General features: G+C 43.5%; 9 protein-coding genes and 2 long non-coding RNA genes across 12 annotated transcripts; 4 read left to right on the forward strand and 7 right to left on the reverse strand.

Annotated features, from left to right (window-relative positions):
* Nucleotides 1–2098: 2098 nt before the first annotated feature.
* LOC120321995 lies at nucleotides 2099–3384 on the reverse strand. Its single transcript, XR_005561736.1, has 2 exons — nucleotides 3253–3384; nucleotides 2099–2649 (listed from the first exon to the last, which is right to left on the reverse strand). It is a non-coding gene; the product is annotated as an uncharacterized LOC120321995 (long non-coding RNA).
* LOC6536888 (sialin) lies at nucleotides 3180–6526 on the forward strand. Of its 2 annotated transcripts, none has more exons than XM_002097421.4 (6): nucleotides 3180–3714; nucleotides 4074–4310; nucleotides 4384–4692; nucleotides 4774–5056; nucleotides 5192–5433; nucleotides 5486–6526. In XM_002097421.4, exons 1-6 carry the CDS (start codon nucleotides 3379–3381, stop codon nucleotides 5651–5653), a joined length of 1575 nt encoding a protein of 524 aa, XP_002097457.2. In that variant the 5' UTR covers nucleotides 3180–3378; the 3' UTR covers nucleotides 5654–6526. The 2 variants fall into 2 exon arrangements, with proteins under 2 accessions (XP_002097457.2, XP_015047985.1); XM_015192499.3 differs by having other exon boundaries at nucleotides 3181–3714; nucleotides 4077–4310.
* Nucleotides 6337–10823, forward strand: LOC6536889 (polyadenylate-binding protein-interacting protein 2). Its single transcript, XM_002097422.4, has 4 exons — nucleotides 6337–6623; nucleotides 8947–9098; nucleotides 9161–9261; nucleotides 9325–10823. The coding sequence occupies exons 2-4, from the start codon at nucleotides 8955–8957 to the stop codon at nucleotides 9452–9454; spliced, it is 375 nt and encodes a 124-aa protein (XP_002097458.1). The 5' UTR covers nucleotides 6337–6623; nucleotides 8947–8954; the 3' UTR covers nucleotides 9455–10823.
* LOC120321994 lies at nucleotides 6634–8940 on the reverse strand. Its single transcript, XR_005561735.1, has 2 exons — nucleotides 7292–8940; nucleotides 6634–7237 (listed from the first exon to the last, which is right to left on the reverse strand). It is a non-coding gene; the product is annotated as an uncharacterized LOC120321994 (long non-coding RNA).
* A 425-nt stretch (nucleotides 10824–11248) lies between the features above and the next one.
* On the forward strand, nucleotides 11249–16795 carry LOC6536890 (mucin-5AC). Its single transcript, XM_002097423.4, has 8 exons — nucleotides 11249–11633; nucleotides 11692–11912; nucleotides 11992–12560; nucleotides 12636–12687; nucleotides 13851–15263; nucleotides 15374–15515; nucleotides 15579–15737; nucleotides 15806–16795. The coding sequence occupies exons 1-8, from the start codon at nucleotides 11427–11429 to the stop codon at nucleotides 16019–16021; spliced, it is 2979 nt and encodes a 992-aa protein (XP_002097459.2). The 5' UTR covers nucleotides 11249–11426; the 3' UTR covers nucleotides 16022–16795.
* Nucleotides 12694–13822, reverse strand: LOC6536891. Its single transcript, XM_002097424.3, has one exon. The coding sequence runs from the start codon at nucleotides 13793–13795 to the stop codon at nucleotides 12704–12706; it is 1092 nt and encodes a 363-aa protein (XP_002097460.2). The 5' UTR covers nucleotides 13796–13822; the 3' UTR covers nucleotides 12694–12703.
* LOC6536892 (L-dopachrome tautomerase yellow-f) lies at nucleotides 16654–18625 on the reverse strand. Its single transcript, XM_002097425.4, has 4 exons — nucleotides 18379–18625; nucleotides 17731–18075; nucleotides 17006–17661; nucleotides 16654–16933 (listed from the first exon to the last, which is right to left on the reverse strand). Exons 1-4 carry the CDS (start codon nucleotides 18539–18541, stop codon nucleotides 16793–16795), a joined length of 1305 nt encoding a protein of 434 aa, XP_002097461.1. The 5' UTR covers nucleotides 18542–18625; the 3' UTR covers nucleotides 16654–16792.
* Nucleotides 18626–18795: 170 nt separating this feature from the next.
* On the reverse strand, nucleotides 18796–20720 carry LOC6536893 (L-dopachrome tautomerase yellow-f2). Its single transcript, XM_002097426.3, has 4 exons — nucleotides 20484–20720; nucleotides 19946–20335; nucleotides 19128–19783; nucleotides 18796–19060 (listed from the first exon to the last, which is right to left on the reverse strand). Exons 1-4 carry the CDS (start codon nucleotides 20653–20655, stop codon nucleotides 18920–18922), a joined length of 1359 nt encoding a protein of 452 aa, XP_002097462.1. The 5' UTR covers nucleotides 20656–20720; the 3' UTR covers nucleotides 18796–18919.
* A 471-nt stretch (nucleotides 20721–21191) lies between these two features.
* On the forward strand, nucleotides 21192–22468 carry LOC6536894 (GTPase Era, mitochondrial). The gene is made up of 2 exons (XM_002097427.4): nucleotides 21192–22156; nucleotides 22213–22468. Exons 1-2 carry the CDS (start codon nucleotides 21223–21225, stop codon nucleotides 22398–22400), a joined length of 1122 nt encoding a protein of 373 aa, XP_002097463.1. The 5' UTR covers nucleotides 21192–21222; the 3' UTR covers nucleotides 22401–22468.
* Nucleotides 22405–22872, reverse strand: LOC6536895 (probable peptidyl-tRNA hydrolase 2). Its single transcript, XM_015192501.3, has one exon. It carries the CDS (start codon nucleotides 22870–22872, stop codon nucleotides 22453–22455), a length of 420 nt encoding a protein of 139 aa, XP_015047987.2. The 3' UTR covers nucleotides 22405–22452.
* On the reverse strand, nucleotides 22856–23109 carry LOC120320431 (cytochrome c oxidase assembly factor 4 homolog, mitochondrial). Its single transcript, XM_039376477.2, has one exon. It carries the CDS (start codon nucleotides 23051–23053, stop codon nucleotides 22856–22858), a length of 198 nt encoding a protein of 65 aa, XP_039232411.1. The 5' UTR covers nucleotides 23054–23109.
* Nucleotides 23110–23525: the final 416 nt, after the last annotated feature.

A 23525-nucleotide genomic window follows, 5' to 3' on the forward strand; every position in this document is an offset into this window, starting at 1 on the left:
AACTGGTAACAGCTCACTGGTAACTGGTATCTGTATTACGACCCGCTGGCAGAGCAACAATTTTCCGCCCTTCAACCTTCGCGGTCGCGACATGAAAACTATGCACTATTAGAGGGCTCATAAAGTTCTCGCGGCGAAAAACCCACTCACTACTCACCAAAGATAGCGAAATGGAACAGCGAAAACAAATTATAGAAAATTACTCTTAAGCACTTAGCCAAGTTTTTACTACAAAATGATTTCCTCCCAGGAAAGCGGGCAACAGAATTTTACATAAGCCGCAATAAATCCCTGCCAGAAAGCGAGGAGGCATCCAATTTGGGTCAAGTGGCCGCATTGGAATTGAACCCTCTACGAAATTCGGACAACACTTGTTTGCTCTCCACCACTCTCGGATTTCCTTTTGGCCCTGGACAGGTGGGAATACAAAGGACTCGTCGGAAATGCTTAACCACAAAATGAAAACACTAACCAAATACTAAAAAGAGAAAAAAGAGCGTGAGCGTATACAAAATATGGGGCTGGTGCCGACCCACACCCACTACAAGCCAATCCTAACGACAGGATAATGCTGCTGGTCAGCAAAAGTCGAGTGGGTGCATGAGTGTGACTTCCTGCAGGATATATAGCACAATATTATGAGATTATATGCGATTAGCAATGGTTTCGTCACGCTCTTGTTAATTTAAGTTGTTATATTGCAATTAAATGTGGAGTTGGAAAATATGCATTTCAACAAAGTTGTTCGTTTAAAAATAATGTTTTGATGGTATGATATAAGTTATTAAATGTAAATAATCATGAATAAATAAATATAAGCTTTGGTCTCAAAACAGCAATTATAAGGGATTCACATGCTGTTCTTTTTATTGCCTCCCATTTAACATCTGCCCTACTTGCTTATCATAAATATATTTAAATGTGGGATGACGCCATATGACTTCAAGCACTGCAATTATAAATCATTTTATCATATGTATTTATTTTCTCAATAAAATAATAATTAACATTGTTCAGTGGTATTTTCTCTTCATATTTTAGCATATCTACAACCGTTGCTTTAAATTTTAAAATTAACTTCTCCGATTTTTTTTTAGTACATTTACCACGGTTAATTTACAAAGCTTTAGCTTTTAACTGCTGCCAAATTTGGTCATTTTCAGTCGTAGGAAAAGCGTGTAAGTCCTTCAGCGTACACAACATTTGTTTTTACGACCAGTGTGGAATGTGGGCGAGTGCGGAGTGTGGAAATTGGTTGGATTTTCCCGCTCGCAATTGGCTCGGCAAAAACTGGACTCCCTGGCGGCCAAAAGGACTATTTTTAGACCGAAAGCAAGGTGCTTGGCGGACCTGGACACGCGACCAGGACAAGGTAATGCCAAATTCGAATATGGTAACATGTTGGCTATGCAAATGCAAACAATGCATTGCCCTCGAGATTCGACGGCGACATATGCGCTCCCAGCAAATACGAATTGGACTACTACTACAGCTACTGTTGAATAAGGAATCCCAGGGAGCGGAGAATGGGCACGTTTAGCCACTCGAATGGGGCGACATATGCGGCGTATAAATAAAAAATCAATCAAAAAGACTGTAAATATGTAAAATGTCCCAGTACCACTTGCCCGTGCACCCCCTCCCCCAAATTCCCATATGCATGCCAAATGAGCTAACAGCGGAACATCACAGAAACAAAAACGGATACGGATACGAAAACAGAAGTAGGAGCAGTAGTAGTAGCAGGAGCAGAAACAAGGACTACGACAACCAACATGTGCCGCTCATAAAAAATTCAAAATTTTAATCGAAACATAGTGCAGGCGAAGCGAAAAATAGAACGCGGCGCATTGAAGCCAAGCGATGCGTTCGGAAAGATAAGCAAAGTGCATGCGAATGCATTTGGGGCCTTACAGACAGGAGTAACTAATAATGCCGAGCATTAATAAATGAATCAATGAATTTTTTCTGATGAAATGGACATCACGAATGGAATATATTCATACGAAACACTCAAAAAACCATTGTACAAAATGTTATCTGAATTATCTGTTCTTTAAAGCATAGGCTTATTTGGTTGTAAGGCAACTGGAACCCATTTAGATATCAGAGAATTTTAATAATAGATATTTGTATCTAAAAAGTACGATTTTCCCCTATTAAACACATTTTTGCTTACTTAATTTACTTCTTGTTTAACGTAGCAGATCAATTTAAAATACATTAGGAGCTTAGCCTAGTTATTTAGTGCCACATTGATAGCAAAAATGCGTCATCATTGATTGCAGCACTGCCTTACTGATTTTCGTCAGTGTACCTGTTTGTGTGCCACACGTGTGCCGCAAGTCCAAGTTTGCGGGGGAGGACGTGGCTGACACAGGCCATACGAAAGCCAATTGGCTGTCAGAAGAGGACTGGTCGCAGCGTGCACTTTGACCCCTTGTCCCGGCAAAGTGCAGGTCCGCTGACTGCACAAATCGGAACGCGAAAAGCGTTTTCCGACGTGCCGCACACAATACCATAACACTTTATTTGCAATTTCTTTCTCGGATTACTTTCTTTCCGCTTTTTTGCACGCTTGGTCCGATTTTCTTAGTTGGGTGTGTTTTGACCAAGTTAAGCAGTTAGTTGGTGGATTCCTTAGATGAGCTAAAATTAAACGAGATACAAATAGATCATATTAGATAACAACTTGGATTGAGTTGGGTTCGTTGAATCCATTTTAACCTTGGGATAGTTATAACCTATATATTATATTTTAAAGATATTAATAACTTCATATAAAAGCCTAATAAAACCTATTTACATATATATGGCAGCATTGATTGAAGTGGACTGACTGTGGACTGTTTTCCACTTGGTGACGAATCGCTTCCACTTTAAACTCACTAAAGTAAACATTCAATGTAATTGACTGTTTTCATTTTGGTGACGAAAACTATTGCTTATAAATTTGAATTTTAATATATTTTATAAAAAATTTGATATCCTCCCTTTTTAGTTCAGCTTGGGATGTTAGGGATCTTCTAATTTATTTAGGTTCGCCATGAGACAGGTGCGAAGGTGGCAGAGCTTTCTGAGCTGGGCTTTTGAGGCGAATTCTTATCGGCACTGCCCATTTAGCTTCACATGTGTTGATGGCTCGTTTACAGTTGCCAGATAAATTCACCATATTTCGGTGAGAGTGCGACGATAAGCTAGTCGCCAAATCGTGACAAATGGCAAATTATTTGGCGCTGTAACATCTCTTACCGTCTTACCGATCGCCAGGCGTTTGCAGTTGCATTGCCGCCGGAATGCCAATCAGTCGCTCCATAGCTCAGGTTACGCTTGGTTTGCGCCACATTCCCAATTAGTGTGTTTCGTGTATATGTATATATGCATGTGCTGGAAGCTGTGCCTCCAAATCGCTCCGCCATGAGCAGCAAGTCGTGGACGCTGCCACGCCTCTCGCAGTCCAGCGCCTCCTCCGCCCACGGACTGCTGGGATCCGTCCGTCTGACCTACGCCATATGCGCCTTCCTGGCCACTTGCCTGCACGCCGCCATGAGGAACATGCTCGGCATGATCATCCTGAAGATGGTCATGCCTCGGCCGGAGGATGCACTGGTTGTGCCACCGGAGTTTGGTCGCCTAACGGAGGGAAATATCACCTCCACGGGGCGGTGTGGCTCTCCTCGGATCATTTTCAATCCCCAAATCCAAGAGACTCAGGCAAGTCGATTTGTCATTGAAAGGGAAAGCCAAATCTTGCACAAACATATAAACTAGTAAATGCATTTGCACTAGTGATTAAAATTGAGTGTAAAGCTGAAAGCAAGACACTAATCTGTGAGTTTTAGGTAAACAATAATGATATATTAATAATAATGAAAGTGATTAGTAGCTACTTTAGAGCTCAATTAACATGGACGGAAATGAGTAAAATAGTAAATATGTTTGCTAAAGAAAAACAAATCAAAAGAACGCCTTTTCCAACTATTAAAATGTGGAGTTTATAATCTAGATATTAATTTGATATTAACTGAACCTATTAAATCCCCTTTTAATATTTCAGTTTAATTTCCTTCTAGCAGTCTGGCGACCTGCCATGGACCCGAAATCAGGAGCTGACGTTCCCTGGTGTTTACTACTATGGCTACGTGGTTTCCATCTCGTTATCCGGCTACCTGGCAGATCGGTGCAGCAGCAAGGTGCTGTTCCTCGTGTCCCTAATCTTCGAGGCGGTGGCCTACATCCTGCTCCCAGCGATGGCGCATTTTAGCTTCGAGGCCGCAGTTGTTGATCTGGTCATTTGCGGCTTGCTGGCCGTAAGGAAAATTAATTATCAGATACTAAAATGTATATAATACCCTCTAAGTTATATTTCCTACATCTCGACAGGGCTGTGGCAATCCTGCAATGTACAAACTGTTTGTGACCTGGGCTCATCCCACTGAGAGAACAGCGCTCCTATCCTTCGCCTACAGTGGACTTCTGATGGGCTCCATGTTGGTTTACCCGGTGGCCAGTTACCTGAGCAACTTCGGCTGGGAGCTGTCCTTCTATGTAGTAGGTGGGGTTGGCCTTTCCTTAGGCATTGCCTGCTGCTTTCTCGTTTATGACACTGTGGAGCAGCATCCAAGGATATCGGATGAGGAGGTTGAATACCTTAGGCAGGGAAAGAGCCAATTGGGCCTTCAGCAGCAGCCAGTGAGTAGCTCTTTGTACTGATTTGATGACTTTGAAATCATCATTTTGAGCATGCACATACTTTTCTAAACCCCTTTTTAGGTGCTGCGGATTCCCTGGAAGAGCCTGCTAACCGCTCCGCCCGCCTACGCCTTCATCCTGACCCACATGTTCCACACATACTCCTTTCTGGTGATTGTACAACTGATGCCGCGATTTATGCGCGAGGCCATGGAATTTGAGCTGCGCGAGGTGGGTTTCCTCTCGGCTGCTCCGTATCTGGGCGGGATCTGCTCGAAGGTGATGTGCATCCTGGGTGGCAGCTACGTGGAACGTCGCGTGGGTTCTGACCAGAACTGTGTGCGGAGAATGCTGTACGGGATCTGTAAGGTTTACTGATAATCGGAATGCCACTGGCATCTATAAAGGCTTAAAATGACCTTCCTTAAATGTATACATTTCCGTAGCATCTTCATATTAATAACCAATCTCTATTTCTTAACCCATTTCGTATAACCAGGCAGCATCCTGACCACTTCTTTGATTGGGGTCATCATCCTGGCTGATTGCAATAACAAAATACTGGTACTTGTGATGTTCGCCTTCATGATGGCCACTACGGATATGGGTTTCAGTGGCTACTGGCCCACGCTGCTCTACTTTGCGCCCTCCTTCGCGGGATTGCTTTCGGGTCTGGCCAACGGACTGGCTCACCTTTCCGGATTCCTAGCTCCCCACCTTGTCGCCGCTCTGGTTCACACTGTAAGATACAATACAAGTAGTTTATGATTAAACTGAATTATTTACCTCGCAGGGCAGCAAGGATGAGTGGAATGTGGTGCTGGTGACGCTGATTGCCTGTAATACGCTGGCCATGTTGGTATTTGCGTTTTGCAGCAGTACGAACCTACAACCTTGGGATCCTCGTAGCAGAAAAGAGAAAGAGACCGGGTCACCACGTGCTCAGGATTCGAATAGTTAGCATTATGTGTATATATGTATGTTTTATTTGTTTTTACACTTTTGTACTTTTGGATCAACTTATCTGTTTACTAGGAATGTAGAATTTTTTGTGTTAAAATAAATATACAATGTCAAAATCAAACAACAAATAAATTATCCTTAAAATATTTCCAACCACATCTTTAAAAATAAAATTTCAAATCACCGCGCCATAATATCGTACACATTGTGAGCTCTCATTCTTATCGATAGTTTTACCGTTGTATAAACCAAGCTGTCATATGATTTTAAACATTCGAATTTCTACAATTCTAGCACAAAATTACATTAATATCCATAGTTGCAAAAATATGTGCTAAAGCAAACAGCTAATGGTAGTCAAAGCACTAAATGGACTTATTCCTTGCAAGTCTATCGATAGCTGTCTGATTTGCCGCATAGATTTGGTTTGAGTCAAGGCTAAAATCTATCAAGTTCAAAAACAGCTATTTTATCTGCTTCAAAGGTGGATTATCGTATATATTAGGAAAAAGTGAGTAGTCATATTTCTAGAAAACGAATGCTATACCTATTAGAGCAATGCTATACCTACGTTGAAAAATATCGATAGTCACAGGGGAACACCGATGCATCGATAGTGCCATCGATGTTTCTCCACCTTGCTTTATTAATCATTTCAATTTTTTTCAATTCGTTTGCTTGACGTTCACGGACGTGATTCCGCACACAGCACATACTCGAATACGTTTCGCAATATATGTATCAAAATTCTCCGTGTGGACTCCATCTGGATTGGATGCAACACTAAATTGCCAGTGTTTTCCCCTAGATTTCCTAACGACGCAAAATTCTCAGTGCAACATAAAACCGAAAGCCTTTCTAACAACACAATCAACTAACCATCATCGATAAAAACAACAAGTCTCCCGGAGGAATTGGCTCCAAACTATCCACTGCAACTGCGGACGAACTTCTCGACAGGATTGAGAGTAAGTAGACCGATGGGCTTGGGATGGAATGATGCTAAATTAAAGCATCCCAACATGCATATGTGCATATATACATATGTGCGCGGGGAAAGGCGGAAGTCAGAGAACTTGGCTTCCTGGTTTTTCATTTACCTTTTGGCACTTCCGCCAAAACACTTAATCGCTCACTTAAAACCGCTTCTGGACAAATCAATAAAGGCCAAGTGTCTGATTGGACATTTACTTGGTGTTCCCGCACTTACACTTGAAACAATTTTATTTAATATGATAATAAAAGAAATCAATGCTATTTATGGCACATCAGAGGCAAAAGAAGGAGAAGAAAGTTGATAACTTTATCAATTTAATAATAATAATCATGGACATTATTACAATGCAAGGGCACAAGAGTCAATTGCTTTGGAAAATTTTCCATAATTAAAATTAAAAATCATTTAATATGCCAACATATATAAATATATATACATCTTTCAAACACAAGACTAGTAATGCGAAATTATGAGGGCCAAGAAGTAAAGTGATTTATTGCCTTGAAGGTACTTCGAATTGGGACATGTATAGCTGGAAGATTACTTTGTTTGTTCCTGTGTACGTGTGCGTGGGCCAGCTAGACTCTAAGTACACGAACCCAAAGAATATTAATGTTTAAACTTTTAAACACTTGTTACCTTGAATGAAACAGTGCGCTGTATGTATTATCATTGCCGCTGCTGTGTTTGTTGTTGCTATTTTTTTTGGGTTGAGGGAGGTTCATTCAATCGAGCACACCAACACCATTGCACTTGAGAGCCCATTTGCGTGTGTGGGGCTGTTGCCTCCTTTGTGTTTTCTGCATATTTACTTTACATACTAAATGTATGCACGAATTTCGACAAGTCCGCCGTGCAAATACATTTTAATTTTTGCAATTCCATTTAAAATATGGACGCTTAACTTAACTTCTACTTGCAACTCGATGGGCTTTACTTGTGTGTGTGGCGGCACGTACACCAATAAAGGTCCAGAGTTGCCATCTTTTTCTTTTTTCCAAGCGCTTTGTTTTGCTGATAAAAGCAGCTGATTTCTATAAATAATTAAGTAAACAAGTTGGAAGACGCAAAAAAATTCCTCTATTGATAGTGCGATTAGACCTGCTAAAGGCAATAAAAGACTACAATGGAGTGTAATCAAATCTTGTGTGGATCAAAAATCCATCCACACATAGATATAGAAAACAGTAAACAAATGTTCACACAGTCGAGGGTAAGAAATTAGGCCCCCAATGATAATAGATAAAAAAAATAAGTTTTGCATTTAAACAGGCTTGTAATTATTAATAAATATTTTAGGTAAAGTAAAGAAGAATGTACTTACGTGATTAAAATAAAAAATATCTTAAATGTAATAAATATTATTATGAAAATATTAAAAAAGTATAGAAATACAGGCACGTCCAACTTAATAAATGCGTCCACGAACTCATAGTTTTCACCGATGACAATCGTCGCCTCTGGCTTATTGCGTTTTGCATAAATCCAACTTTGGCTTTCGTGTTGTTTCACACGTTTGCTTGTTTGTTTTAGCAGATAGCGGCATTTCTATACGCCATAAAATGTTTAACGGGGCTAGAAGTGATACGAGTAGTAAACCTATACACTTCTAATCGGATGTGGTACTAAATTATAGAGTACATTATATATTGCATACAAGTATGTCCACTTATTTGGGGCTCTTGTCGCTCTTGCACTAAAAGCTGAGTCATTTTGTTTTCAAATTTTTTGTGTGCCGTGGCCACAACGCAAAAGATAGACATCACTAAACAAAAAACGTTGCGCAAAAAGAAAAGAGAAAATGTTCGCTTATTTATATAAACAAATAGGTATTAGTGTTACCACTTCACCTGTATAGGTGCGAATTTTGTTTTGTTTATCTCATGGTAGTGACGGAAAACCGGTTTCTTAGAACGAAAACACAACTGCTCCGGCTTCTTGCCGGTCAAATACTATGTGTTTATATACAGATGAGCCTCCCTAAGTCAATCTAAGCAAAAAATAAAACCACTTAAACTTGGTGGCACAGGAAAACAATTTATATTTCCAATATTCAGTGGAGTAGGCTCCGAGAATTATGTTTGATCAGAAAAACTCTGAAACTCCTGAGATTATGTTGTAATTAATATAATCTATTTATAAATCAATCGACTGATGTAGATATTCCCGTGGCATCTTAGATTCAGATTGGTTAAATAAATATAATTGTCATAATAACATATTGCTTATAATTCCAATTTGGCGATTAAGTAGTTGTGATAAATATTAGTAATCTGAATCTAATCTCCTTGCAGCAAATATCATGTTGTTAAAAGTGCCATCTGTGGACTGGACGGATCAAATAATTTACGTAGTGGACGATGACGAGTCGCTGTCAGACATCGACGATGAGCCAGATTTCTCCGAATACATGTGGATGGAGAACGAGGAGGAGTTCGACAAGAACGTAAGATGTTGTCCTCTATTTAGGAGTATCGAATTAACTAATCAATCGCTATCTTCTGATAGGAACTGCAACGGCTGGAGGAGGAGGAGATCATGCAGGAGTGTTTTGAAGCCATGATAGAGGACGAGCTGGAGGAGCAGATCAACGAGTGGGAGAAGGCCAAGTGAGTAGATGCTGTCCGGTTACCATAGCTGAATTATATCTAATTTATAATCGTTTATATCAGGACGGACGAACAGAACACGGCGCTTTCCGCACTGCCCAAGAGCCAGTGTGATGTGGAAAAGTCTGTTCTGAATCCGATGGCTGATGAGTTTGTTCCGCGTTGTCATGTTATAGATTTTCCAGCCTCATAAAGACAGCTCACATCTCCTGCCCGCCACAGAATCACAAACCACCCCGAACCCATAACACGTGGACCTCATACGCGAAACCTTACATAAACTGAAGATCCTTTGCTAAGACTCGAGTAACAGATTCCGCTAATGAGATTGAGATTGATATTCTGACCAAGTTGAGTTGATGAAGCATTCGGAGTAGTGGCTCATGAATATCTAATTTCTAGATACCAAAATGCTGGAAAGAAAACTGAAGATACCAACAAACTCCAAATGCAGGCGACCGAAATGCAAACGAATCATATTTTTAAAAAACGTTATAAAAAAAATGAACCACTGCAAAAATACAAAAAATATGTTTAAAAGTAAAACCAACAAAGCAACAAAAACACAACTAAAACTAAAGCTAAAACTAAGAACAGACAAATAACAATTAACAACTATGCCACGTACATCAGAGTACATTGTAATTAGAGTTAAAACCGAATTGTTTGCCGTCAAATTCGGAGCCCGAGAAATCCGAACCCGAAATGTTATCGAGAAACGCAGACGCAGGCGCTTGCTGAAGCTAGTGAAAACTTTGGTATTAACGTACAAAACGAAAACAAATGACTTTTTACAAGCAACTAAAACTAAATCTAAAACCCAAACTAAACTATGCCAATTTCCAGCTAAAGCAACTGTAAGCAACAAACAAGACTCGATTGTGTTAGAAACAAACCAAGAAACGAACAGAATTTGTAGCCGTCATGTCGTTAAATTGAAATTCTATTCAAAGACTTAAATAGTAGTTTAAATTGTAATTAATTTAACGTCCCGCCCACTGTCTACACTCGTTTTAAGTTGATCATTTTGTGAAATATACGTGTTTACTATATTTTTTTTAAATAATTTTCACCATTGTTAACTCGTTGTACGTTCTACGCCCAAGTTACAAGAAGCGCTTGTTAACTTCCCTTCTGACTCTCGCAATATTTGTAATTTACCAATGTAATCTAGTGAACTAAAACGAATTGAGATACTAATGTTTAACGCCTCTTTATACGAAAAGCTTGCATAAATATGTATATCTAGTGTTAATGGAGGAGATAACAGACAACAACAACGCTGCAATAACAAGTAGTAGTAATTTTAAGTAAAAAATTCGTTTGATGCAAATGCACAAAGCCCTCATTGATTTGTTAATATCGTTAGAATTCGTTTCGGCATGTAGACAAAGATGAATTTCTATTTTTTCAATCAGCTTAGATTTAGTGACTTAAGACAGCATTAAAAGATCTACTACATTACTTACGTTACGTGTGATATAAAGATACAAAAAACAAGCAAAAAAATATCAAAAATGATTTTAAAAATCTCAATAAAAAGAAGTATTATTATGGCATAATAACTGGTGTTTTACTTTTAATAAAATATTAGGTGTTACTCTACGTATGAAAATTAGTCGGTTAGTTGAGTGGTTTTTTCGATCTTAGTCAAAACATGTCAAAGTTTCTTATTTTAATTAATTTATTTGAGGGAAAAGAGTTTCCCGACTATCTAATACCCGTTACCCATAATAGGAGTGCAAAAAATAATAAAATTTTGAAGCAATAACAACATATAATAATAATCTTTTGCTGGGTTTACGTCCTTACAATTTGCAAGCTTAGTCCTATCATTCTAAATCTTAATAGGGTCGGAAATGCAGATATTAATATGTATTAATGCAGACTTCTAACAAAATGTTTTCAATTTTAAAGAACACCCCCAATGCACTGCACTTTCGATAACTTTTTGTGGAACAATAACGATACCCATATCCAAATACCGATACCAAAAATGGCGTCGTGATTTCCCAGTTGATTTTCCCAGAAAATGCAGCACATTTTGAGCCCCAAAAACGCAGCGAGTGAAATGTGGGATTAATTAGCGGAGAGCAACTAGCCCAAGGCATGCAAAAGAAGCCCATCCCAGCCAGGAATCCACACCGTAGTTTTGGGAAGCGGTCATGGCAGCGGCGGCGACGGCAGCACCTGCGACATCCAGCGGGAATGCTAGTGCACCTGCTCCACTGCCCGCAGCTGGCCCAGGCGGAGGAGGGGGCGTACCAGGTGCTGTTGGGGGAGGAGCAGGTGCCCAGTTCCGGGAAATTCACAAGAACACATGGCTCAAACGGCTGACAGCGGATGGAAAACGTCTGACCGTGGGTCCCAAGGTGGGTGGTACCGAAACATTCCGCCCAGTGTATGGTTACTATATCACATATCTTTCAGAAATCCGAGTGCTCCTGGGTGGTTTTCTGCGTTCATGATGACACGGAGGCTTTGCTTGAGGGCTATGCGGAACCACGTCAGGCAGCTGGACATCTGCCGGAGTGGGCCGTTTCATTGAGGGAAACCCTCCACATCTCCCATGCCCTCATCCCCAATTCCCATGAGTTCGAGTTTGTGGTCACGCTCAGCCACGAGGTGTTGCGCTTTCACGCCGTCTCTTGGTAAAACTAAAAGCTCCTCGCACGCAACGCCAATTAAGATTGCACCACTTACAGCTTACTTTCGCTTTTGTTTTCGCAGGGAGATTATGCAAGAGTGGGTGGAAACGCTGCGCTCCAAGCTGCGCGAAATGAAGATTCTGTCGCCGCGCGAAAACCTCTACACGAAGCTACCTGAAGTGCGCGCACCGTTGCTGCCCACGCGGGATCCCACATCGCCACTGCCACCACCTCCTCCTGTTCCGGCGGCTCTGGTTCCGGGCGTTGAGCGTGTGTTGGCACCCAGTCATCAGGCTCAGCCAGCGCCACCTCCCGAGCCATCCTCAAGTCCAGCGCCCACCACACCCGCTCCTCCTGCTCCTGCTCCGGCTGCCATGTCGAACACTTTGACGCAGCACCTCCTCAACATGCTCTCGGATCCCATAAGCACCTACAGCGAGCAGATCAGTGAGTCGGTAGAGTCAACCCCTGGTCAGGAAGACATCGCGGTAGCTGAGGGAGGCTCTGCGGAGCAACCGTCCACTAGTGATGCCGATTTGAATCTCTCGGACGACGAATACCTTTCGCCCCTGCTGCGCAAGGCATGTGTGCTTACCGAGAATGGAGTTCGCGTTGACGTCGTGGCGGCCACTGCACAGCGCGTTTCTGCCGGTATGAAGTCAACTGATCAATATTCTGTATATCAATTTTACTATAACATTACAAAATATAACTTTAAAACTGTAGATCAAATCCTGAACTTGGAGCACATTCTGCAATGCGAACGGCTGATTCCCAGGTGAGTGAATCCTACCCTACAACATCTCGGACATAAGCTCGTAGTTTTGCTGTAGGAACTTGACCACTGCCTTCTTGGTGGTCGGTTTGCCCTTAAAGGTAGCGATGAACAGTTTCCGCAGGACGGTCAGATATCTCATGGCACTGAGGGTGAGCCCCTGGCTCTCGGCATCCAATTTCATGCCCAACACACTTTTGTATCTCTTGCTAACCTTAGCTTTCAGATTATCGAAACTTTGGCTTGCCTCCTCCAGCAGAAGAGCACGCTGCTGCCGCCGGTAGTGATCCATGTGGGCATAAAGCAAGGTTTTGAAGTGCTCGTTAAAGTGCTTCACCTGCTGGTGATCGGATACGTCTTCGCAGAGAACACTGTACAAGATGTCAAAAAACATTCCCGGATCTTTTCCATTGCAGAGTTGTTTTAGGGCGTTGATTGAGGAGCAGGCAAAAATTCGCTTCAGATATTGTTTCTCCTTGTCCATCATGTAAATCTGTTCATGTTGCCTTTTAATAGCATGTTCGCCCTCAGCGCGCTTTAACTGCAACTTCTCGATCAGACACTGCAGCTCCTTCGACTCCTTTGACAGTGCAGCGTTTTCCTCGACCAACCTACGATTGGCCTCCTCTATATTCTCGCACGAACTAAAGGAAGACAGTTCCTCCTCATTCAAACTTTCATCAGATTTGCAGTCTGCAACATTCTCACAGCTTGGATGGTTCCCTTTATCAACCATTTCTAAGCTCATTTGGTGAAGAGTGCGCAAATCCATCTGGAAACTGCCCGGCCACGTAAATGGATAGCCCAAAGTTTTTTGATCATTGAGTTGCTTATGAAGGAGCAGGAGCATATAGTTTCTGGAAAAGCGTTCCTTCGGCGTCGACTGCTGGAAGATGTTAAGCCATCGGGTGCATGTGGGCACGATGTGATCCTTATCAGGCAGCAGGCCCACCAGTTTCACCACACTGACGACCTCCTCCACGAAAAGGTCGTCTAACTTCTCCTCGGTCAAAGAAAACGTTTTGGCCATGTCTCCAAGATTTGTTAATATCAAACCAGCTTCCGATTTAGAAATCAGCCTACTAAGCCGTAATTTTATCCCCAATTCCATCTTTAATTTATGTGTATTATATTAATTAACTAAATGTATGCCTATTTTCTTTAAGACCTCAAACATCACGATCCATGTCCGCTGGAGCGGCTGACAAATCAAAGCGACCGCCACGGAAGCCCCTCCAATCCCAATCTTCGAGCGCCGCTCCCGCGAACAGTGCGGACTCTCAGGACAACATTACAATTATCCAAGTGTCGAACACCGGCAACAATGGCCAGGAGCAGCCACCCGAACTGCCACCCAAGAACACTACCACCGCCGAGGTGTTTCGATTCCCTGAGGTTAAGACCAAGCCCCAGACTAATGCCAAGCAGCAGCCATCCCAGACCCATCACGAGTATAAAAGCAACGTACAAATAATTCCGTCCAATGCCAGTAGCAGTACCAGTACCATTCAAGTCCTCGGCAAACAGTCCAGTAGCAGTAATCCGTATACAACGCCCGTCAAGCAAAGCTCCGCCAATAGCTCCAGTCCACAGGTGTCGGGCACCACCAAAGTAAAGGTGCTGGGTGACGGTGAGGCCACCACGACGGTGGCTGTCTACGGCACCTGCTATCCAGCGGCCGGAGGAAGTGCCAGCAGCTCTTCCGCAGCTTCTTCCTCTGTTAATCCTGCCAAGCCGCAGACGCCGAGATTAAGTAAAAAGATAATACTCAGTGCCAACGCGTCGGGCATTACGAATATTAGCGTAAACACAGAACAGGGCAGTGACTCCATAATCAGTGGTAATGTCCACTACGAGAAGGTCTTCCTATCCTCCAGCATTCCCATCACCAGCAGAAGCAGTCCCACAAGAGTAGCAAGCACCACCCAGCCGACGACTAATGGCAGTCCAGCCTTGCCTCGTCGACGGTTGGCTTCGCCGGCAACAGCGCAACCAGTGACCCCCAGTGCAGCCGGAAGGGCTGCGCCGCAGTTGACCCGAGGACTAACCGAACTGGTGATAAGTTCGCGGCCCAGCAGAAGGGATTTCCACTACTTAAAACTGTTGAACACGCCACTAAAAACTAAGGCATCCCACAAATCAACCAGCGCCGCGAATAACAACATCGAACAGTCATCGCCTTCCAGCTCCAACAGTACCCAAGTTACGGCGTCGCAGAGGAATAACACCTCGATTGCAACCGGCGACAGCCAGGAGCAACGGCGGCGCAGCTCGTCCACATCTGATGCCCAGGCGCCACTTCAGCGGGTCCCTCAGCCTGGAACGCAGCGTAATGCTAACAACAACGAGTTTACGCCATCCCGAAACGGAGCCTTTCGAATGCAGCCACCGCCACAGGGAACACCTCCGTCTAGCACCAATCCCGCGCAGCAGTCGCCCAACAAACGATTGACGTTGCGGGAACAACAAGTGATGCAGCTGCGCCGGGAGATTATGCACCCAGGTGGAGTGCGACTGAATCTGAGGCGCAAGGACTGTGTCGGTTCTATAGCTTGGGTAGAAGCCTTCGGTGGCGTTTGGTAAGTTTGGGAGAACATCGTATCGGCTCCAAAGTGATTGTATGTAGCCTTATTATACTAGGAATTTGCATAATCATGTGTTACGGTTTACTAACTAGATGAGTTTACAGGATTGCCGGCTGGAAGCAGAAGGAACATCCCGTGCTCTACAATGCCCTACACATCGGGGATCAGCTACTGTCCATAGCAGGCGTGAGCATCAGCAGTGCAGCGGAGGCCAACAAGATAATAAGGAACACCAATACGCTATTTGTAAGTTCATTAAGATCCATAGAAGTCTGATTTTATAATATCTATGGTCCCTGTTTCACTCAGGTTGAAGTCTTGCTGCGACGAATTCCATTCGGTCGAGCCTATGCCATCCGACGGGACCGAGAGGGTCAGTGTCTGGGTCTGATTCGCGATGGAAACACTTCGACAATCGTGGATGTGGTGCCAAACAGTTTGGCCGCACGTCACGGTCTTCCACCGAAGGTAAGTGATCAAGGGCAAATCTAGACAGACATTTTCTTAATAAACACTAACAAATGAATTCGTCTTAGACGCAATCGTGCGACGGCAATTCACTTACCTTTTGGATGCTCACCGAGATCAATGGTCGTTCACTGAATCTGTTCTTTAAGGAATTCGAGATACGCGACCGCCTGAACTCTGTGGGCCGGGATATATCCATTTTGGTGCAACCGTCAGATTTGATAACCAAGCTGAAAAAGCAGCTGAAGTCGCTGCGCGGCTACAAGGATTACTTAGTGCAGTAGTCACTAGCAATAACGATTGATTCCATATAACCACAAATAACTCGTAACTGTAATAAGCTGCTGTACGCGAATCAATTCCGAATAGCTCTGGGCCAGTAATCATTCCATTTACGCGAAAAGGTCATTGAACGCAGCCACTATATAGTCAACTAGAACTGGTAGAATCATTTCGCTATATTACGTACTACCCACTACATATATTAACTATGATCGAAACTACTTAAAGGACTTAGGTGTAGCGTTGAGGAACATATACAAAAACAACCTATATATTTTTTGCAAAACTTTATATAAACTCATACATATATATACAAATTGAATAGATATATATATATAGATCTATATACACCATATGTAAAGCTGACACTTTGAAGGGCTACCAAATTTACACCTCGAATTTGTTTAGATGCGGAAAAGTTATGGGAAATTTACAACATAAAATTCAAGTATTTTAGGTTAACATATACACGCGTATCACACACACCTGTGCAACTTAGTATCCTTATGCAATATTGGAGTGCCTCTGATTTTGTTCATTGATGTTGTTTTCTTTCATGTTTTCATTTGTTTCGTGCGAAAAGACATACGCATCTGTCGTAACATATAAGATGTGATAAAAATGAGTACTCAAATTTAGGCAATTTTAAACGGTATATTTGTAAATGCTTTTTGATTTTTTTATTAATAAGTTTCAGTGTGTTATTTCGATAAACATAGTACTTATGTATGTAACGGCCTTGCGAAACATTCATTAAAGCAATTCCACACAAATCACTCACAAACTGTTCCCCTCTTGGCCAGTGATGTCGCTTGCCTCCAGATTCGGAAATTGTACTTCTGCACATCCAGCTTCGAGTACACAAAGATGGGCATGGAGTTGGACATCACCCAAATGTATCCCTCCTCGTCGATCTACCGCGTGAGTTAAGAACGCAGTTAACCTGATTTTGGTTTGCTTGTGAAAATATGAGTAGATATACTTACCGTCAAGTCGCTGGGGTAAATCATCTCCGATGAATTTGAATAAACAGAGCCATGGTTTTCCGTTGAAAAAGGCTTGCTGGTTTTCCAGCAGCCTACTCCACTCTTCTGGACCTCGGCAAAGAAAATCACTCCGGTCCGCGGATCGTACTTATGCATCGTGGACTGGGTGGACGGACCACGAGTTCCCAGAAGCTGGAAGTCGTCTCCATGATCAGAGCGTGCTGCATTGCACTCCTGCTTAAGGACCTTGTTGGACACAACAAACTCATTCGTACTGGCCATTGGATGGAAGTAGACATCCCTGCTGCCATCTGGCTTATATGCTCCCAAGGTCGCCGAGAAAATCCCGTCGTCCCAGCGGAAGGTCTGCCCGCCAATGTTGAGATCATCGGAAAGGGGGTCAAAGTTGAAGTAGCTGTGCTCAAAGGACCAAATTCTATCGCTTCGCAGGTGGTAAACGTGCAGTCTGCGATTGACCAAATCCGGAATGTAGGCAAAGGCATCGGCGCACCTTCGAGCGTCCACATCGACGGTGATGCTGGCCAGTCCACGTCCGATCTCCACTATGCTCTGTGGGATCTCAAATCGTTTCAGTAAGCGATCGTTAGCCAAATCGATCACCCAAATACTTGGACGCCGGATTTGTTGGCGGTTATCTGATAGGTAGATTTACATTTTAGTTGAAAATGGATCTCATTACATATAAGGCACTCAAGAATACTCACTGGGAAACTCCAGCATTCCGGTGTCGACGAACCAGAGCCGTCCGCAGGCATCCACTGAGGTCCTGTAGACGGACACCAGGTTCTGTTCGCTCGCATTATACTGATTCAACGCGAAGTTGGGATAGGCCCGGAGGTTGGGACTCTGATTCCACCCATCCATGGCCAGATCGATGTAGTTCAAAGTGGATGGGATGCCCTCCTGTCGCCGAGGCACAGTGACAAAGAGGCGTCTTCGGAAGTGGGTCACTCCCTGGGGCACGTTGTTGTATTGGATAAAGGATCCAGTGCTGCTGGCTCCAGAATTGGAGGAGCCCAAACACTTTCGGGAGTTGTAGACGTGCGGATCTTGGTAAGTAGGATAAAGGTGTATTAATGATTTTATTTTTGATATTCAAGCAACTAGTCCAATCCTTTTTAGTCCTTTTATGCTAACCATGTAGCAACTATTCACAGTTAAGTCACTTAATTAGTTTTTTTAGTTATAGTTTATCAAATAAATGATTTTTAAAGAGTGACTAAAATAATATTCATATTATGGTAAATTTTTTATATTATGTGGAAAAAACCTAGTGACTCACCAACATTTGCTGATGTTTCACATCGCCATCGTATGCGTAAAAGTATTTTTATGGGCTTTTTTGGAATTACCTGGGATACAGAGCCTGCTCCACAAATCCATATAGCCATCCTTGCCATTGTAAAAGTCCAGCTGCTTCCACTTGAAGACCTCTATCATGGGATCTCCATCTGCGGAGATTAGCAAGTGGAGCCCTGCGATTGCGCAGAGGAGCAGAACGTGCAGCGATAACATTTTTATGGCTTTGTTTAAACACTGAATTTAGGTCCGGTCGTTCGCCTTTCCTGGCTGAAAACCCACTTGCGACTGATTCCCAGCTTGAGTTCAACTGAGTTATTCGTGCTCTGCGACTCGAGAACTCAGAATATGAGGTGATAAGAGCACTGCATATCCCACTGGGTTCGCAAGCTCTTCCTTTGCTTAAATATATCTCTTTACTAAACTTTATTACTTTCGAAATATTCTGAGAATCTGCACATACTAAAGAGTAGATTTGGAAGGCTTCCCATTTATTTAATAATTATGTCCCAAAGGGAAAGTTCGTTATTCTTACTTATGTATTATTAATTAAGTAACAGGTTTGTTAAGCATTCATTAAGATTTCCACACGAATCACTCACAAACTGTACCCCTCCTGGCCAGCGATGCCTTCTGCTTCCAGATCCGGAAATTGTATACATCCGTGTCCAGTGTGGAGTAAATGAAGATGGGCATGGAGTTGGACATGACCCAAATGGTGCCGTCCTCGTCAATCTGGAGCAGAAAGATGAATCAAACATTTAACTAGGTTTTCTTCACTTATCCTTAACCATTAGCTTACCGACAAGTCGCTGGGATAAATCATGTCCATGGCATTGGAATCCACAGAGCCATAGTTTTCCGCCGAGATTGGCTTGCTGGTCTTCCAGCAGCCCACTCCGTTTCGCTGGATCTCATCGAAGAAAACCACTCCGGTCCCAGGATCGTATGCGTGCATCGTGGACTGTGTGGACGGACCACGGTTTCCGAGTACCCGGAAATCGTTTCCATGATCGGAGCGTGCGGCGTTGGACTCCTGTTGCAGAACACGGTTGGAAACCACAAACTCATTTGTACTGGCCATGGGATGGAAGTAGACATGTCGACTTCCATCTGGCCGCTGGGCTCCCAAAGTAATTGAGAAGATGCCATCGTCCCAGCGGAAAGTCTGTCCGCCAATGCTGAGGTCCCCGGAAAGCGGGTCGAAGTTGAAGTAGTTGTGCTCGAAGGACCAGATTCTATCGTTTCGCAGGTGATAGACATACAGGCGCCGGTAGACCAGATCCGGAATATAGGCGTAAGCATCGCCACATTGACCCGCCTTCACATCGACGGTGATGCTGGCCAATCCACGACCCGTTTCAGCAATACTTTCCGGAATATCGAAGCGATTCAGCACTTGATCCGTGGCCAAGTCGACTACCCAAATGCTGGGACGTCGGATCTGTTGGCGGTTATCTAAAAATGAGAATTACGATTGCGTTTACTTTATATTCTAGGCCACCAGAAAAAGAAGGCTGGCCTTGCTTTAACTACTGATAAGGATCGAACATAGTACGAAATAACCTGATCTTTTCTATCACAATCTAATATAATACAACAAAAGCATAGTAAACTCACTTGGGTACTCCAGCATTCCCGTGTCGATGAACCAGAGACGCTGGCAGGCATCCACGGAGGTTCTATAGACGGACACCAAGTTCTCCGCACTCGCGTTGAACTGATTAAGCCCAAAGTTGGGATAGGCCCGCAGCTTGGGGCTCAGAACCGATCCGTCCTCGGCCAGATCGATGTAGTTCAAGGTGGACGGGATGCCCACCCGTCGCCGAGGCATCGTGACAAAAAGGCGTCCACGGAAGTGAGTGGCTCCCATGGGCACGTTGTTGTACGGAATGTAGGAGGCGTTGGGGTCGTCAGCGTTGGTGCGGGAGTTGATGACAACTGGTGTATCGCGTGAGGTCATAACCTGGCGCTTCCGACGAGAGTACTTGCCAGGAAAGACAACCGGAGCTAGTATATCAAGAAAAAAATGGTATATAAAATAAGTACCAATAAATCAATTTTATAATCTGCGATTGAATTACATTTACGTGGGTCGCGTAATAGCTAGACTCTGTAATAACAACTGAATGAAAACTTGTAATACTTTTTAATATACCTGAAAAGCTGGGTCTGTCCTTTCTTCCTCCCAAACTCAAAGGGCCATCTCCGCGATTGTAAAAGTCCATCTGCTTCCATCTGAAGACCTCTATCATGGGATCACCAGCTGCCAAGGAAAGCAGCTGTAACCCGGAGATTAAACTAAAAATCAGAAGTTGTGGCGATAACATTGCTCTGTGGTTTGAAAACTAATCAAAGTTCGCCTTGCCGAGTTGAGGCCTCAATAGCGACTGAAAGCCAATTTGTTCCCAATGGAAATCTATTCTCCCAGCGGTTCGAACGCAAATTATTAAATTGATAAGAAAAGCGCGACTCTCACAAGTTCTCAAACCGGTTTTGTGACTTGTTAGCCTAATAATAATGGCTATACCAATCGAATTATTTACATACAAATGGCACGAGAGAATTAGCTATTAGCTATTATTTTATTTTATGTTTTATATGTACATTAATCACAGAAGCATAACCATAAAATTAGTTGTAAATAACGCGTCGTTATTCAAGCTATTGTTTACAATTAAAAAACTAAGAAATGATTCTTTCATATTATCCAAAACTTCAAAATTATATACACAAACTGTAAGCCTTGGAAAACTGAAGCAGTAAAATTTGCGCCAAAATATTTAAGGGCGATTAGTGAAAATAATCAAATTACTACAAAAATCGATAAGCGATATCGATTTCAAAAAGCTGTTGTGTAAATCGCACTTTAATCAGTGTAAACAGTGCTTTGCAAGATGCGCTATAATCTGTTAGCCAGTGCGTTAAAATTGCTGAATAGCACGAAGAACCACAATTTGTTGGTGGTGAACGTGCGCAGCTTGACCGGCTCCGCCCAAACCAATGATGCAGTGGCTCCGACCACACGCCCACCGCCCGCAGAATCGAGGAATGCTGGAGAGGAACAGCGATCGCTGCACATTGCCGTCATTGGAGTGCCCAATGTGGGAAAGAGCACCTTCATCAACAATACCGTAAACCACCGAGTGTGTCCCACCTCGGCCAAGGTGCACACCACTCGGCAGTCGAACACGGCCATTTTTACCACCGGCCAGACGCAGTTAGTCTTTTACGATACGCCGGGCCTGGTCACCCAGCATGAGATTCGTCGACACCACCTGGACCAGAACTTTAAGAGTGCCTACCGCCATGCCATACAGCATGCGGACATCATCGCTGTAGTACACGATGCCTCAAATGCCTGGACGAGGAAGGAACTGCATCCCACTGTTCTGGATACGCTGAAGGCCTATAGCAACCTTCCCAGTTTTCTGGTTCTCAATAAGATAGACGCCCTGAAGTCGAAGCGTTTGCTGCTGGATCTGATCAAAACACTCACCAATGACACTTTGACAGTGGGCAAGCGGGAAGTCCAAGCAAAAAGTACTCCCGCCAAGGAAATACGGATCAACAAGCGCGAGACCAGCTGGAGCCACTTCAGCGACGTGTTTCTTGTTTCTGCCTTGACAGGCAATGGGCTGCAGGAGATGCAAAACTATCTGGTGGGCCAGGCCAAGCCCAGGGATTGGAAATTCCCAGCCGACATTCATACCGACTCCAGCCCGGAAGCACAGATTGTAGAAAGTGTGCGGGCTCGTCTGCTGGACTACTTGCCACAGGAAATACCCTACAGCCTAAAGTGCGAGATCGAGTACTACAGTGTGGAAAAAAGTAAGCATTCTGTGCATTCATAAGGTAGTCCTTTCTAATTCCGATTCCTCTTGCAGATGTGGTTTACACCTCCGTGCAGGTCCAGTGCCCCACCACGCGAATCGAGCGCCTAATCTGCGGCGAGGGCAATGGGAAGCTGCGGCAGATCACGGAAAGGGTTACCTCGGACCTGGTGGAGATGTTCGGCCAAGCAGTGTCCCTTACCATATCCACCATTTCCAAGGGCAAGAAGACCGCTGCCTGAGCACTTGTTGATTACTTGTACTTTATTTGTAACGTTGCATAAACCTAAGAGTTCACAAAAGCTTCAAATGCGCCACCAGTTTGTCTACATCTTCGGCAGGGGCTGGACCCAATCCGAGGACTGTAGCTGTCCCAGATTCTAGCTGAGTGCGCCCGGCGTCCCTAACCATGGCGGCCACAACGTTCGCCTCTTGAGCCTGTCGTTCCAGGGAGCTCAGCTGTTCGAAGTTGTCCACTCGTAGCACTATCTTCGGCTGTCCCAGGCGACACCATCGCTGCAGAATGGCGTTCTGGAGCTTGGTTCCCTGGACAGAGCTTTGGTAACACATGACTGCCGCATGGGCGCACTGGGCCGCTGTCTTGCCCTTGGACATCTTCAGGTCGGATCGCACCACTAGCGCCAGTTTGGTGGACTTGCCGAAGGCCAAACCGTTGCTTAGGAACTTCTGCAGGATGCTACTTGACGTGGGCATACTTCTGGCTCTGCTGCTCCACGTACTTCTGCATGCACGCGCGGAACTCCTTAACTTTTTCCTGGCAAGCCCTCCAGTCTCCCGTCTCGGCAATGCACTCCTGCACCTTGTAGTGAAGCTCTATACAGCCGGTCTTCTTCAGCATCAGTTCCACGGGATCCTGATCCGTCGATGCGGACATTTTCTTCTCCCCTTCGCCGGCTGAAATCGTTCGTTTCGAAATTACGAAATTCGGTTAGGGTTGTCAGCACATCGCTGAATCACCGATATTTCGAATATCGAATTTAAAGATATTACTATTTAGATAAATAAAAAACTTACGTTATATCTACGTAAAACATATATTATGAATAAGTATATTTCATTATCCCTTAATTCAATATATATTATATTTATTACGATTTTTTTTTTGTATAAATACATATTGAGCTTTTTTAGCCAAAGCATAAGTGTGTCTCAAATTGTTCTACGGTTTCTTAAATATTTGTCTGGCTTGAAATGCTTTTAGCTTCTCGCAAATTAAACTTTTAGGAGCCCATTACGATAGATTTCTGTGAAAGGGCCACATATATGATTATAAACTTTTTCGTTTTCTTCGGGAAATGAAAAGATGTGGAAATCATTTTTGGTCGAACAAGTGTGCACGGGGATGT

Source organism: Drosophila yakuba, chromosome 3R, assembly GCF_016746365.2.
Source record: "Drosophila yakuba strain Tai18E2 chromosome 3R, Prin_Dyak_Tai18E2_2.1, whole genome shotgun sequence".
NCBI classification, from domain to species: domain Eukaryota; kingdom Metazoa; phylum Arthropoda; class Insecta; order Diptera; family Drosophilidae; genus Drosophila; species Drosophila yakuba.